Source organism: Coffea eugenioides, chromosome 8 (assembly GCF_003713205.1).
Source record: "Coffea eugenioides isolate CCC68of chromosome 8, Ceug_1.0, whole genome shotgun sequence".
Taxonomy (NCBI): Eukaryota; Viridiplantae; Streptophyta; class Magnoliopsida; order Gentianales; family Rubiaceae; genus Coffea; species Coffea eugenioides.
The window spans coordinates 17338523-17350900 of record NC_040042.1 but is presented as its reverse complement, the minus strand read 5'-3'; the positions used below and the strand labels follow the sequence as shown (position 1 = coordinate 17350900).

Sequence of the window (12378 nt, the reverse complement as noted above, 5' to 3'; positions counted from 1 at the left end):
TGAAAAAATAAGACTGTAGAGTTGTGGACGAGCAATCTTAGACCAATAGAGAGTTGTAGTTATGGGATAGAGGTACAGCTATCAAATGGATGATTCATGTGGGTTTGAACATGTTATAATTGGGCCAACTCATATATACCCAAATAGTTAATAATTCAAAATGAAGCATTCATTAATGCATATAGTCTCGGATGGGAGTGGGCCATCTAATTGTCCATTTATCACTCACTAAAAAGAATTTTTGCTAACTTTTTCTCTCACATTTTGTTTAGCAACAATATAATATATTGTTGTAAAATAAAAAAAAAGTAGTAAATGTACTTTTATCTTAATATAAAGAAAAATAAAAAGAATTGCAAAGAGGGACCAATAATAATGATCATAGCAAGTTCAACTATTGTCACATTTACAAAAATCTAAAAAGAGCTCGTCAAACTTTTATGGAATGGAAGAAGGAAGTATGATTAAAAAAAGAATGAAAATTAAAAAAGTAAATGAATATAGTTATTGGAATTGGTAATGATTTAAACTTACCTAATTAACACACACTAATGATTGAGTTTAACTTATATCTAATTTAATTAGGTCAAAATCGGCGACCTATCATATCGTTTACTATCCACTAATTAATGGATTTTATTATTTCACACATTTAGATCAAATTAAATTTGGTACATACGTAAACTCAATTATGGATATGCGAGTCAAAGTAAATGGGCCACCATTTATAGCTATTGACAAGTGGAAATAGTTGTACGATAGGATTCGCAAGAATGGTGCAGGATGGGGTAACTAAGTGGGAGATGGGTAGGGTGAAGGGAAGATAGGCCTTAGGCAAGGGGAAGGGTTGTTGGGAAGCTTGGACGAAGAAATTGAGGTGAGCGTAGTGGAGAGTTAGGTGATGGTATTAAGGAGAAAAGAAAGGGAACGAAGAAGTGCCTTGACAGAATTGAATGTGGGACGAAATGATAATGGTTTTTGGTGTGTTTTTAGTATTTCTTTAGATATTTTATTGAACTTGTGTGATACTTTTTAATATACTTTAAGTGTTTAAAATAAGACATATATAGTATGATACTTGGATATAAGTCAAATCTAATCTAACCATTATATAAGAAGAAAGTGGAATTACTGTAGCAACCCCAATGGTTGCCAAGTGGCTCCCCCTTCATTTTGATACATGGCACATTCCTTTTCTTTTCTTATTTTTGCTTTCTTTTTTTCACCTTATTTCCTTTCTTCTTTTTTGGCTAAAGACAACTAAACAAACTCTCATCTACACTGCAAATTCCTCATTTAGTTCCTACTCAGTATTGCTCTTCTTTTCTTCCCTTCATCCTAATCATTTCCTTTGCTTTTTTCTCTAATGGATTAGTTGATGCATTTTCTTTCAATTTTGTCCATAATTAACTAAATGAATGGTTTCGTTATAGGAGACCAATAATGGGTTTGATATTTCCTTTCTTCCTTGGTCCAATAATCATGATTCATGATTTTCTAATTTTACCGTCTCTCTTTGTATATGCTATTTAATATTTTTTTGTCATTTTTTTGTGTCCGGATCAGAAACCTTTGTTTATTCCTTTTCTTGCCACTTCATCCTTCATCTGACATTCTTTTCCCCTCCAAAAGAGGCAAGTTGAAGTTTGTAAGTGATGCTATAAATACTTTTTTCCCCTAAATCTAAAGAAAAATATTTTTCAGTTTTTAAATTTTTATTTATTCTGAAATAACTTTTTGGCCTTTTTATTTTTGGAAAAAAAATTCCCTAAGGCTAACAAGAATACGGGTAGTGACTACATTAAGAATCTTTAGGCTGACAGTGAAAGAATTGTAACTACTTCCCCCATAAAATAATAAACTCCATTATACATATTTATTCTAATTTTAATTTTTTATTTATTAAAATTGTTATTTGATAATAGGGTATGAGTGCTAGAGTGGAAGAGAAAGAATATGACAAATGAAGGTCCAAGGTAAATGATCATTAAGAAGGAAATAGTAGGACCTGTTGAATTCAAAAGTAATTAGAGGATTTTAATTTATGGATAGATAATTATATTTTGATATTTTGATTTATATAAAATTTCTTAATAGTGAAAAGTGCTTATTTGCTAGATAAGGTGGATGATGTGTAAAATAATTGTTGGGGCCAACAATTTAGGATGTGAAGAAAATATTTCGTATCTTTTCATTCAACATTTTGAATGACTAGCCTATATTCATGATAGTTAGTTTATTTTCATGACTTTAATTTTAGCAAATGATTGCCTGAGAATAAAAGAAGTGTAAAATTAGATTTCAGAATCTTTTGTTAAATTAGTTCTATATATATGACTTTATATTCTTATCCCTAATGATGGATAATGTAATTAGAGTTTGAGGTGATTGTTAGGTGTGGAACTGGACATATTATTACTATTTGACTAAAGGAGTTGGTAATATTTTGTCGATTTTACTACCTAAAATGATTGCAGTTGTTAAAGGATTGCATTTTGGTGGAGAAAGTTAGCATTGAGGCTTTCAGTCTAGAGTGCTATTCGACAAAATATTATTCGAAATTTTTATTTTGATTAAGAAGACATTTTTATAATCAAACAAATTGTTGGATTCAAACTTGTATATGTAGATCCGGAAACATGGCAATTCATGTTTTATTTAAAACTGCTATTTGTATACTAGAGCTATTTGGTGAGATTTTAAATAGATGGATTAACTCGCTTTTTCTCTCAAAAAGAAAGAAAAATGTGCAAGTTTGTATGTTTTTAATGATGCTGAAGATTGTGACAGATTTCGGTGGCTTTCTAAGTTTTCTCTAATTATTAAAGTGCTAAAAACATTGTGACTACTTTTTGTTTAGTTACAACTAAAATTATACTGCTATTAAACTGACAATGCACTCATAATGGATTTGCTTTCTCTTCTTTTTTGGTATCATTATGTACACATAATATTGGTTAATTAATCTTTGTCCAAATCACAATAAATTAGGGTTAATTTCATAGATGGAATTTCTATTTATAGTAAATTTTAATTGTTTTGATACTCAAATTTTCTCCTATATTTATATTCATTATGTACCAAAAAGATTTGCTACTATATATTCAATTAAGATTATAGGGTGCCCCAGTCGTACCTTGCACAGCCGAGGTAGTAATAGAATTCTTTTGAAACTTTAGTCTCTTTTGCATATAAGGATTTTATAAATTCGCGCATGGTACGGATCAAAATGCTAGTTCATCATATTTTCATACCAAAATTACTTCATCCGTTCCTACCACCCATGATCCATCATACAACCATTGTCGCAATAACTTTTGCCATCTTTCTATGCCAAAAACATTTTACAACCTTCCTTTACAACAAAAAAAAAAATTTACTTTTTCTTGAAAAAACAGCTAAAACTCTTATGGTATTAAGACTAGAAATCTTAGGATCCATGATCATATAGTTGCTATTCACATATCCGTACGATTTTTCATTTGATTACAGAACTAGAACAACTTACTTCAAGATTTACTATTTTTCTTACCAAAATTACCTCATTCCTCAACCCACAACCCATCATCCTTCACGCCAACATCATGACAATTATTGCTTTTCTATTGAAAAATTTATATTACCGTCTCTTTTTTTAAAAATAAGAAATTCTATCTCTTTCTAATGAAATGTCTTCCTTCAATTCCAAAGATGAAAATCTATATTTTTTTCTATTTTTCAGAAAACAACTAAAACACTTGTGATATTAGGACTAAAAGTTTTAGGATCCATAACTATTTTTTTACTGGCAAACCCCGTACATAAAAGAAAGGACAGCACCCTTATATTTTATTAATTAATTAATCAAAAGATACAAAGGAGAGGGAGAAAAAACTTGACCTCCAAAGTATTATAAAAATCATAGTGCTAGAAGGGGAGAAATCACTTATAAAATTAAAGCATGATTGCTGAAGAGAAGGAAAAATTACTCTCTAGTATGGGAGACAAATTTGTGTGTTGCTAAAATTATTTTATTTGTTACTCCTATATTGCTGGAAAGTAATTAGAAAGCTGTATCGTATAGTTAAATCAACTAAATGATGAAATAAACCTATTAGGACGATCTTCTATAAAATTATTGCACAAAATGTATCATTTTCTAATGCACATGCATTATAACTTAATATAGTGTAATGAAAACTGCTGTACTAGTAAAATCAAGTGTCTAAATGCAATTATATGATCCAAAAATAGTTGTAGTATGTCAAGAAGGACAATACAAGGGAAAATGCATGAAATGGTATTGTTAAAGACTTAAAATTGACGTGTGATGTGAGCTACCATAGGGTTTTGTGTCTAAGCAAAGGGAAAAAGGTAAAAAGAAAAATGGCTTTGATGTGTGCACCTACCAATAGTACTTAAACAATAATCATGTCAAATCCTAAAAAAATAATGCAAAAATAAGTGACAGTGCAGAAATGATAAGGTGCAGGCTCTCTCAAGGAAATGACTAAGGTTCCAATCATCATCCCAACAAGTTTCATTTTCCCTCAACTAAATGACATGAAGTTTATTTAAATTTTACTTCTCATTCTCTACGTGCACAGATCATACACAAGTATAAGGAAGCTTCGAGTGTCAATTCCATTGCAAAAATCAATCAATTTGCTTACATTCATTGAACTTCTTTATAATTTGGACTAATGATAATGTGCGTAAACAAGATCATACTACAAAACGTTTAAGAAAAGAAATTAAAATTAGCAATAAAAGTTTAGGACTTCGGATTTCATCCCTACCTTTACTAATGAAACAATCTGGTTAATAATTTTCTTTCTTTGACTAAGTAATGGTATAATTTCTTAATATACGTGATACCTACTTTTGTCATTAGAACTATCATATCTATGATAATTCCATACCTATTTTCACAGTATAAACTGGCTAGAAGTTTAATATGCTTTATGAAGTTACTTCTTTTAAGTCACAAAAATGTACCTCTACATTCATGAGTATATAGCTTAGGTTTGATATTTCTATCACGAGTATAAAATTTCAATTTTCATTCATAATTCAAAACTATAAATAATTCAAAATTAAAGCCATTGAATTGCAAATATAATATAAAATATCATAAAATATCCTGCCAACACCTCAATCCATCCAACAAAAAGTAAAGAATCCATCCTAACCCTAGGAAAGAAAATTTAACAACTCAGAAAAGCAAATATGAAATGAAATAAGGAACTTGTACAAAAATTAAACATTGAAGAGTTAATGTAAAGAAGTTCTTAGGGAAAACTTGATAAAAAGCTCGCATTTTTTCACTCTTCAATCTTTCTCCAAAGTTGAATTGCAAAAACACATAAACCCTTTACTAATCCCTATGGTTATATTAAGTGATTAGACAAAATTGACCTTTTGGTTTTGACTACACTTACAACTAAAATGGTTGGAAGGGCTAAAAATATATGCTTGTAATTATTTAGGGCCTACTCTAAGACAAAATTTATATTAGGGGATAAAACTTAACTATGAGAATAGTTTAAGGACTTTTGATGCATTTTTACTTCTTGTTCCATCCTATGTTTTCAAACTCGGACCGGACTAGTTGGTCCAATCAATCGAACTAGACACCAGCCAAGCATCTAGTCTAAGTCACCTTAAAAAATTGCTAATCAAAAAACTCGGTCAAATCTGATCAATAATTGGGTTTGACCAGGAACCGGTAAAACCAGGAAAAACTATATTTTATTCATTTTTTCCTAAATTTTTCGTTGCTAATTTGTGATTTTTTTCAAAAAATTTTCTTCATTTCTAAAGCTTAATTTCCTTTCTCCAACAAATGAGTTCTAAGATATTTGACAAATCACAAGGAAAAGTTTCAATTACTAGAAAGGAAAAGAGAAAATAGATCTATAAATCTACCATTATCATCTTTCAAAGATCTAAAGATCTAAATAAAAAAAGAAGAAAGAAAGAAAACAATAAAAGAGAATGAAAATAAGGAATTAGTGGAAGATTCTTACTCGGTTGAAGAAAATATACAAGAAAATGAACTCATTAGCAAAAAGAAAAAGGAAGAGGGAATGCAGAAGAACGCTGGAAACCTCCTGAGTCCCATCTGATGAAGATGTAGGGTGGAGAAGAAATTGCTTATTAAATATAAAACTTTTCTAGTATTTTGTTTTGACCCTCTATGTTTTAAACAATCATAATACACTCCCAAACTTGTTTTATAATTACTCTATCCAACTTTAACTTCTGTATTTATATTACATATAAACATCAATTTTGTTGAAGAATTGCCCTGTTAAAAAGTTTTTGGCTCATTAATGTGCATTTGAACTTTTCAAGATTTTTTTTACCTAAGTTCAGGAATTGACCCTCAATTGTTTCAAAAAAATCATATATTAGACCACAAACACTTTTCAAATTATATTTATAGCCTAAATTTGTGCATTTTGTTTAATGGATTCTTAATATTAGTTATAAACTCATCAAATATGTCAAGTTAAGGTGTAATTTTATATATAATTTTTATTTTATAAATAATTAACATATACTTACGATGTCAGTATGACATCATCCAGTTAGACATCGAATTAGTTGAAACCATTGACCCTGATCTTTGAGTTCGACTAAATCACTGTTTGGTCCAAGTTTAAGAACATAGGTTCCATTAGCACTAATGACTAAACTTGACAGAAGTCCTTAAACGTGATGCTTTTTTCTTTTATCGATTGAGGAGTTTTTTGCGATAATATATTATTGAGGATTCAAAAGTGTGCAATGGAAATAGTTTAGGGGTAGGGTGGATAGTTGCCTCTAAAAAAAATTAGAAAAGTTCATACACAACACATATTTTGAAATTTATTCATGGGATACACTATTCTTGTAGAAGTTTTGCAGGGAATAATATTTTGTTATTTCATATGGAAAGAGTAATTTTTGAAACTCAAGCAAGACTCTCTTCCAAGTTCTGCACACTCTTCCATTTTATACTTTAAATTAATTCAAAGTTAATATGCATTTAGAAAATTAAGTTTTAATACAAAAAGAAAATAAAATCTGAAAAAAGTAATTTTTTCCTATTAGCAGCAAAACTAGAGATATAACTAAATTGGAGCAAACTTAATATGTGAAAATTTACTAATCAAAAAGTGTCAAAAAGATATATGATTAACTAATAATGTAACCAACATACTCTCTCCGTTCCATTTATTTAGTTATATTTGGGGGATCCAAATTTTCAAAAATAGTGGTTTGATTGTGATGTTTGTACTTCTCTTTCCAATTTTACTCCCACAAATTCAAAATTTAAGTTTGAATGATAACATGCATATGATTAGAAAGAAAGGTTAAATTGGAAAGAGAGGCTAAAAAGTGGTTTGATTTTTCTAACATGACAATTGTTTTGTGACATTCCAAAATGGAAAGTATGACACGTTTAATGGGACGGAGGAAGTATTTTGAAAGTTATGTATATATTAAATTTATAATTGCTCTCATTGTGTTTTCATATTCTAATATCTTTCACTTTGTACAATTGAAATAATTGCTTTTCGATATATGTAATCAAAAAATCAGTCATCTAGTAAACTCCAATTCAATTGTGCAATTCATCTTTCATTATTTTCATTGTTGAAAATACTTTTTCCATTATAGCATTAGCAACAGGAATAATCAAACTTAATTTCAAAAGCTCATACACCAAATAATAAACATAATCTTTCTTTTTGCCACCTACTTTCGAGCAAGACCAATTGATAGGTTGCGATTTATTCAATTATTTTATTACTAATTTCTCCTATTATCTAACCCGATGTGGATTAATTATTGGATTCTACTCACTTTTGGTATTTTGCACTTATTTCAGGGAGTAGAATGAAAATATGATAAAAAGTGCCAATTTGATAGAAAAGAAGTCCAAGCCACAGAGTGACCCCAGGGGAAATTTTGGAAAAGACAAAAATCTTTGGGTCCTTTCTTTTGGGCATCGGCTGAAGCGAAGAAGGGTTGGTTCCTTTCCCTGGGGAGCCGCCGCATATCTGGAGCAGGAGATAAAAACCAGAAATTGCAGAGGATTAGGGGGACTTAGCTTAGTTTTCGGTTGACTTTTCCTTGTTAGCTTTATAGTAGCTTTTTCTTTTGGCATGTCAGGGGAATTAGGGGATTGAACCACTTTTCGTAGTCCCTCGTTTTTTCTTTATTCCTTCGGCCGAATTGAATTCGTGCGAGCAAGAACAATGGCCGCAGCTGTTGTTTCAATTTTGCATGGGTTTTCCGCACCAAACATGAACTAATTTCTCCACTCTAGTCAAGGAGCAATGGAGGCTTTGGTTCGCCTAAACTTATGAGATCGATTTAATTTTATCTTTTTCTTTTATTTATTGGTATTCGCATATCCCTTGATTGCAGTGTTCATGATTATTTAATTAATTGATTGCTTTGGATCCGGATAATTAGTTAATTTGGTAATCTATTGTCAATTGGAACGTTAAATCTGTAATTGTTTAATTGTCTCAAAATAGTGATAACTGACACGATTAGATTCGTGTCAGGGGGATACGCGGGCTAATTTGAAATAACCTTGGTAGTGCGTTATTTGGTTAGAATAGGGCTCCTCTAATACGTAAGGCAATTGGGAAATTAAATCTTACGGGCGTATCTAGAATTATTTCCTAATTAGAGCAGTGATTAACGGGCGTACCTTGATCACCGACACAGTAAGGAGGGGTTGACTGTCATCGCTTGTTTGACAGTTATAACCTACTTATCAGTAAATAATTGGAATTGGCTTTGCATCAATGATCAATTAGGTGAACCATTGCTGAAGTTATTTCTTGGCTAGATCTTTAATTAATATTACCTTGATTTTAGCGAATTGCCATTTGACTTTTAGTTGTCTACTTTATTTTATTTTTAATTGTTTTCTTGTGTTAATTGATTTAGGCTTTTAATTATTGTTACTCTAAGTTCAGTGAATTGTTGTTTAATTTCTAGTTAATTATTTATTTTTATTTTCTTATTTGAATTTAATTGATTGTCGTCGTTCCTATAAAATCATCCCCTGTGTTATTTTGGATTTCTTAAGAGACAAATATACCCAGTCCCTAAGGATACGACCCTACTTGCCCTGTCTCAAATTCATAATTATTTGTGAAAAAAATCATCCCATTCGGGTATATCGGATCAAGCAAACTCTTCGGGAACAGGGTGAATCAAGTAACCCATTGCACACCTAGAGTCCCTGCTCCAATACTTGGAATTGGGTTTTGGTTATTTTAACTGGCAATTAGGTTTAATTTTATTATTATGCAGGTTTCGACACCCTGTCAATTTTTTGGCGCCATTGCCGGGGCTGGCGTTATTATTTGTTTCTTTTTAAATTCATTTTTTGATCTAACTTTCTGGTGTTTTTCAAGTGTATGCCTCGTTCTTCTCATACAGGTGAATTAATTTTCGACCCAGAGGTAGAGAAGACTGTGCGTAGGACAAGAAAAGAGACCAGACAGCTCGAAGAAGAGCACTCCAGTGCTACATCTCAGAGACTTGAGCCAGAAGTTGAACCAACAGATTCGTTTGGAGACACTTCGAGTGACTTTGACCAGGAGGAAGGAACCATGGCTAATGTACGAACGTTGAGGGAGTTGGCTGCTCCTGATTTAAATCAGCAGCCTTTAGGCATTACCTTCCCCACCCTAAATGATAACACTCCATTTGAACTAAAATCTGGACTGATTCATCTTTTACTCTCTTTTCATGGTTTACCAGGTGAAGAGCCGTATAAGCATCTGCAGGAGTTTGATGTCGTGTGCAATAGTATGAAACCCTCGGGAATCACAGAAGAGCAAATAAAAATGAGGACATTTCCCTTTTTCTTGAAGGATTCTGCAAAGGACTGGCTGTACTATCTGCCACCAGGTAGCATAATCACGTGGAACCAATTGAAGAAAAAATTTTTAGATAAATATTTTCCTGCGTCCAGGGCTGTAAGTCTAAGGAAAGAAATTTGCGGGATCAAACAGCACCCAGGGGAGTCACTCTATGAGTATTGGGAGCGGTTCAAGAAGTTGTGCAACAAGTGCCCCCAGCACCAAATAAGTGAGCAGTTGCTCATACAGTATTTTTATGAGGGGCTCCTTTTCAGAGACAGGAGCATAATTGATGCTGCAAGTGGAGGGCATTGGTGAACAAAACCCCTCGGGAAGCAAGGGAGTTAATAGAGGGGATGACAGAGAATTCACAACAATTCGGTACGAGGGAGGATGTCCCAATACGCAACGTGAATGAGGTAGAGACATCCTCTATCCAACAGCAGCTAACTAAGTTGACCTTGTTTGTTAGGCAACTGGCTGTAGGAAATGCATCTCAGGCCAAGGTGTGCGGGATTTGCACTGGTATGGGTCATTCTACAGACATGTGTCCAATGATGCAAGAGGAGGGTGCAGAGCAAGTGAACATGACAGGTCACGTGCCCGCGCCAAGAAGGCCCTATGACCCCTATTCAAGTACCTACAACCCTGGTTGGAGGGACCACCCTAACCTCAGTTAAGGAGGGAACATGCAGTCCAATCTCATGCCTAATAGACAACAAGGGAACCAGCAGCAGTACCAACCCCGACCACCTCCGCCACCGAGCTCTAGTCCATCTTTGGAGGAGATGATGAAACAACTGAAAGCAACCATCTCGCAAAATCAGCAAAGGACGGACTCCGAAATGCAGGACATAAGAAATCAGATGAGCAAAATGGCCACAAAAATCAACCGTTTGGAGTCCCAAGTAAATGGAAGATTGCCATCCCAACCTGAACTGAACCTAAAGAACGTAAGTACAATGACTTTAAGGAGCGGGAAGGAAATTCAGGGGCCCGAACTCATGACTCCAAAGGATAAGGACGAAGAGAAGATTGAGAAAGAACTTGAGGCAGAGAATACAAGCACCAAAAATCCAACGGGACTCCCTAACCTGATTATAGATGTTAAAACTAATCCCCCTCCATTTCCTTGCAGGTTGGAGAAACCGAAGAAGCAGGACAAAGAGAAGAAGATCCTAGAGGTGTTTCGCAAGGTAGAGATCAATATCCCCTTATTAGATGCCATCAAACAAGTGCTGAAATATGCAAAATTTTTGAGAGACCTATGTGTCAACCGAAAGCGGCTGAGGGGAGACAAAAAGATCATTGTTGGGGAGAATGTGTCAGCAGTTCTCCAAAGGAAACTTCCACCAAAGTGCGGGGATCCAGGTAGGTTTACTGTCCCATGTAAGATAGGTAATACTCTAATTAGGAATACCCTGCTGGACTTAGGAGTATCGATCAACGTAATGCCTAAATCTATATATGCTTCTCTGAACCTTGGTCCATTAAAAGAAATCGAGATAATAATTCAATTAGCTGACCGAACAAATGCATACCCTGATGGGTTGATAGAAGATGTGCTGGTTAAAGTTAATGAATTGATATTCCCGGCTGACTTTTATGTACTTGACATGGATGATGATCATTCCCCTGACCCCTCACTTTTGCTACTAGGTAGACCCTTTTTTAGCACAGCACAGACAAAAATTGACGTTAATAAGGGTACATTGTCCATAGAATTTGATGGAGAACTAGTCCACTTTAATATTTTCGATACAATGGAACATCCTGTTAACTCTCACACTGTGTTTGCTATTCATGCTATTAATCCCTCTGTGCAAGAATTTTCTGAATTTGCTTGTAGGGATAAATTCAAATTTACTGAGAACAAGTATAAGGGGATAAAAGCACTGTATGAGGTGAAATGGAATAGAAAATTAAGAAAGGAGGCTGCCCTCAAAGGCTATTTGGATCCTGGAGTAGGGCCACCGATTTCCAGGAAAACTGAGTTACACCCAGATTGAAGAGTGGTGTTCAATATCTAGCCAAAGACGTTAAAGAAAGGCGCTCATTGGGAGACAACCCAATTATTTCTTTTAATTGTTGTTTTGATTTCGTGTGATAGTTTAAATATGTTTTCCTTGAATTTGACTGATTTCGGGTTTCAATTTTCGTTTTTGATGATTTGCAGGTGTCTCTCTGTCATGACGTGCCCGCGTCATGACGTCTGGAGAGCTCACGGTCAGAATTGTCGAAAGGGTTCCATGCCCCTCATGACGTGCCCGCGTCATGACCCATGAAGAGCTTCTTCGTCAGAGAGCTAAAGGTTGAGTTTTGCAATTTTTATAGGAAAAAAATTTAATTTAAAAAAATTAATTTAAATATTAAAAAAAAACTAAAATTTTTTTTTTCCTTTTTCACCGTAGCTTAAATTTCCAAAAAAAAAAAATCTCTTTCTTTTTCCTTCTTTTCTTTTCTTTCTTTTCTTTCTTTTTCTTTCTTTCTTTCTTCTTCTTTCTTTCTTCTTTCTTTCTTC

At 33.3% G+C, this 12378-nt stretch overlaps 1 protein-coding gene and 1 non-coding gene across 2 annotated transcripts; one reads left to right on the top strand and one right to left on the bottom strand.

Annotated features, from left to right (window-relative positions):
- Positions 1-9977: 9977 nt before the first annotated feature.
- LOC113781787 lies at positions 9978-10084 on the bottom strand. Its single transcript, XR_003469692.1, has one exon. It is a non-coding gene; the product is annotated as a small nucleolar RNA R71 (small nucleolar RNA).
- A 462-nt stretch (positions 10085-10546) lies between these two features.
- Positions 10547-11866, top strand: LOC113780348. The gene is made up of 2 exons (XM_027326156.1): positions 10547-11649; positions 11707-11866. Exons 1-2 carry the CDS (start codon positions 10547-10549, stop codon positions 11864-11866), a joined length of 1263 nt encoding a protein of 420 aa, XP_027181957.1.
- The last annotated feature ends 512 nt before the right edge of the window (positions 11867-12378 follow it).

What these genes read in the sequence shown, in the direction of transcription:
- LOC113780348 (XM_027326156.1), top strand. Translation starts at nt 10,547, where the DNA reads ATGCAGTCCAATCTCATGCCTAATAGACAACAAGGGAACCAGCAGCAG. An exon ending in CCTGTTAACTCTCACACTGT is followed by an intron (nt 11,650 to 11,706) that starts GTTTGCTATTCA and finishes ATTTGCTTGTAG; the next exon opens with GGATAAATTCAAATTTACTG.